Source organism: Montipora capricornis, chromosome 4, assembly GCF_036669925.1.
Source record: "Montipora capricornis isolate CH-2021 chromosome 4, ASM3666992v2, whole genome shotgun sequence".
Taxonomy (NCBI): Eukaryota; Metazoa; Cnidaria; class Anthozoa; order Scleractinia; family Acroporidae; genus Montipora; species Montipora capricornis.
The window spans coordinates 30,091,637-30,095,962 of NC_090886.1; the positions used below are offsets into that span (position 1 = coordinate 30,091,637).

General features: G+C 41.4%; 1 protein-coding gene across 1 annotated transcript; it reads left to right on the plus strand.

The window, feature by feature from the left end:
• The first annotated feature begins 1,833 nt into the window (after positions 1-1,833).
• Positions 1,834-4,326, plus strand: LOC138046507 (uncharacterized). The gene has a single exon (XM_068893131.1). The coding sequence runs from the start codon at positions 1,834-1,836 to the stop codon at positions 4,324-4,326; it is 2,493 nt and encodes an 830-aa protein (XP_068749232.1).

The following is a 4,326-nucleotide window of genomic DNA, read 5'->3' on the forward strand; positions in this document are numbered from 1 at the left end:
TACAAGGATGAGAACACTGAGGACTGCCAACGGGGAGAAGATGTTTGGCAAAACTGATTGGTTAACAGAACAGCAAATCACCCGGTATTTCAGCAGGCTCTCCGCTCTTAATAAAAGTGGCCAATTACAACGCGAGGAAATAGCCAGTCAGGTCAATGATGAAGAAGGTGATGATGTTGATGACCTCGTGGTTGAGGCGGATATGTTACGAACAAGGCGACAAATAAGGAGAGATCTTGAACTGTAGGCGTTTTAAACATAAAGTGAAAGTGTTTGGAATACACTTTAAAAGGACAAGATAGTTTGAGGGTTTTTTTTTAAGCAGGGTACTTTTGACATATTTTTGCAATACCTGATTTGCACTATAAGAACAAACAAACCCATTCAAAAGGACTTAAAGCAACAAAGAAGAATAGAAGTCGCTAATGAGCAACTTTTCCTTTTTTTTAAGTGTGATTCCCAGTGGAGATTGAAATTATATAAATGTTCTGGCAAATTAAAATTAGGGGCAGGCCAGAAGAACGCAGGACAAGATTTTTGACTTTGTCAACGCAAACTCGAAGAAACAATAAACGACTTTTTGAAGTGCAAAAACGTCTCCTACATTGGCCTCGCAAATCAGTCAAAAATCTTCCTCAGTATTCGTCACACCAGGCCTGGAAGGTTACTCGACCCGTTTTCACGTCTTCAAGGATACAGCAAGACACTTACGCAACGGAGGCGAAGAAACCGGAATTCCAAATAAACTGCAATGGCTGCAAGAAATGCCTTTAAATATTTTAAAAGGTACAATAATTACTAAGTGAATTAAGGAGTGTATAAGAGATTTCAAGACCTTTCGAGTCAAGATTAATGAACTGTGGAGGAAAGTTTAACAAGTATTAGGGTGTGGCAATCAGTTACTGAAGTCGAATGATTTAGTTCCCGAAGTTTATCGTTACTTGTTTTGGCTTATTCGAATGCTGTTTTTATGAAGAAGTACATTTTGCAGGAAATACGTTTCAAAACGTGAGAAGATTATAAAATAAAGAAGAACGCCAAGGAAGTTGAAGCTATTATGATTTAAATATGCCTCCTAAAGCCGATATTAACACATTGCTCGGCAGGCGTGACGTTGCAATCAAATCATTGTATGAACTCTTTGAAGAATTTCAAGTTGTATACGGCATAGAACCGGAATTAGAAACCTTGGAGAAAGTTTACAAGGAAATTGAAACGAAATTTAGAACTGTAAAGAAGCAATTAGAAGTAATTTCTGACAAAATCATCGAGAACGGAATTTCTGAAGATGAAACGGTCGTGAAAGCGCATGAAAAAGTTGGTGTCGAAGTTAAAGAAATCTATCTGAAATGTACGGCCAGTTTCGTTACATATCAAAAGCAGTATTCCAAAAAAGGGAAGATCTTGGAAAACCAAGCATTGGCAATTGGTCAAATGAACAGTGCATTAAAAGAAATGGTCCAAGTATTGGAATGCAAAACAAATGATAAAAGTCATGGTTTAGAGAAAATTTCGGTGCCCTCATGGGATGGCCAAAGGCGAACATACAATACGAGGAAACACGAATTTACTCACTGGATGAAAAAATATAATATAGACAATGACGAACAATTACAAAGGTTTCGGAAAGCCTTGCCAAAGAATTAGTGGTCAGATCAGGTTAAATCTTGCAAAACAATAGAACAAGCCTGGGAAATCCTTGATCTCGAATTCGGAAACAAAAGAAAGCTAATAGATGACCTTTTGAAGGACATTACGGACTATAAGCCCGTAAGAAGTGATTCAGAGTCACTTTCGCGCTATGCTACCAAAATAACAGCATTTGTAAATGACATGAATGATAGCGGATGTAATGTAGATAAGTCAGGTGAAGCTCCGTTTGTAATGTCACAGTTACTTTCTAAACTGGACCCTAAAGATAACGTAGAATTCGGACGAGAAATGTTTCGTGAGCATCGCGAAGAAAATGCAAGCAATTTAATCGCATGGCTGCATAGAGAAGCTACCCTTCGTTCAAGAGCGGGTAGAGAAAGGCGAATATTCGAGAGGACGGAACAACGCGCCGCTAGCAACGTAATGGAGAACGATGTCATTGAAGAATTGTGCCCGCTGGGCTGTCAAACAAGACACCTGCTCACAGCCTGCCCAATATTCCAAGGGACTTTAACAGTTGACCAACGGTGGGAAGTTGTGCGTAGACATAACCGTTGTCGCAAGTGCCTCAGAACCCATCACACTAATGAATGTCGGAAGCCCGATGGAACTACATGTGACCAATGCACCAGACGACATCATCGTTTTTTACATAGTGAGGCCCCAAGACCATTGAGTGGACACCGGAATGTCGGTAGAAACCAGAATAGATCTCTCGCATCTGGCAACCGAGTCACGATGAACAGGCAACTTCAGGTTATCGACCCCTCCCAGAGTCAAGAACCAGAAAGAAACGATACAGAAGAATCACAGAATACCTCGGCACAATTCGTAACAGATGTGCGTGGGGGATGCGCCATTTGCCCAGTGCAAAAGGTCAAGATAGAAGACAGCAATGGAAACCAACATGAAGTTCTCGCCATGTTGGACAGCGGTTCCAATACAAGCCTACTCTCAAAAAGCATTGCAAAGAAACTTAACTTGAAAGGAACGCAAACACATCTAACAATGAATCTTGCTGGTGGTCAACAAAGATCAGAGGGATCGGAAATTTTAAATGTTGTATTGCGGTCTCTCGAGAACACAGCTGTTAAGAAACTTCTACAAGTGTATTCTGTCAAGAAACCGTGCAGCTCTGCCAAAACATTATCACGAAAAGGAGTGGAATGCTTCCCTCATTTAAAGCCTTTAAGTGACCATCTTCACCTTTCTGGGGGAGCTATTGATCTCCTGATTGGGACCGACTTCTCAGATGCTTTCATCGATTTAGATTCAAAGAATGGCGAAAGTGGAGATCCAGTAGCCAAACGAAACCTATTTGGATGGTACGTGATTGGTCAACTCTGTGAAAATTCCGTGAATCCATCACGTGTGACGTCAGTCCATGTTGGAAGCATAAGCGTCCTAGACGACGTAAAGACACTCTTCACACAAGATTTGATGGGGGTGAAACCTACAGCACTTTGCACCTGCAGTGACGAAACTCTTAAAGAAAACAAGTTCATCAAGTCCGTCACAAGTTCAACACAGATGGTTCACGGTCGACTTCAAGTGCGAATGCCCTGGAAGTTAACTGGACCGCCCAAAAGAAGCAATTTCGACATAGCACTTACGAGAATGTATTCAACAGAAAAAACATTCATCCGCAAAAACTGCTACAAAAATATAGAAACAGAAATCAAAAGGTTGATAGAACAAGGATTCGTGACCAAAGTTCATCCACAGAAAATTAGTCATGTAGAGCCCGAATGGTATTTGCCTTTACAGGCAGTTTTCACACCTGAAAGGTCCACCCAAATACGTCTCGTCTTCGATGCGTCTGCCAAGGGGCATGAAAACCTATCCTTAAACGACTATTTGGAGAAAGGTCCTAACTACATAAACGACCCCACAACAATTCTCTTGGCCTGGAGATGGGAGAGCGTCGCATACACCGGTGACATTCGAAAAATGTTTAACCAAGTGCTCATCCACCCTGATGACCAGGTGTACCACAGATTTCTATGGAGAAAGGAGGCGCAAGGTCAGCCGACAGTTTACCAGTGGCAACGCCTGAATTTTGGAGACAAGCCCGCACCAGACATAGCCATCAGTTGTGTTAACACCCTCGCAAAGTTAGCAGAAAATGAATTTCCAGAAGCGGCAAAAGAAATAAGAGAAAACTCTTATGTGGACGACATAGGAGGATCAAAACATTGCGGAGAAGACGCTAAACACATTACGAAAGAGATTGACAAGATTCTTGCAAAAGAAAAATTTGAAATCAAGGCATGGAATTCTAATCATAAATATGTTGACCAAACCAAAGAAAAGTTCAGCAGCTTCCTTGGGCACAAATGGGATAAATCTGAAGATACGATTTCATTCGCGAAACAGGAAATTGAGAAACCAGCTTTCGCCTGCACAGCGATAGACATGTTCGGACCAATACAGATCCGACTAAGTCGCAAGACACTGAAAGAAGCACAGATTATCATTTTTGCATGTATGACCCCAAGGGATATTCACTTAGAGCTGGTTACTGACCGAACAACAAACGCTTTTCTCATGGCTTTCCGTAGATTTGCATGCACAAGAGGTCATCCCGCTGTGTGTTGGTCGGATCATGGAACCAACTTTGTCGCAGCTCAGGATTACTTAAGAGAAATTTGCAAACTAGAGAATAAAACGTAA

Bases quoted from the DNA above. Each gene is read 5' to 3' on its own strand.
- LOC138046507 (XM_068893131.1), top strand. From the start codon at position 1,834: ATGAATGATAGCGGATGTAATGTAGATAAGTCAGGTGAAGCTCCGTTT.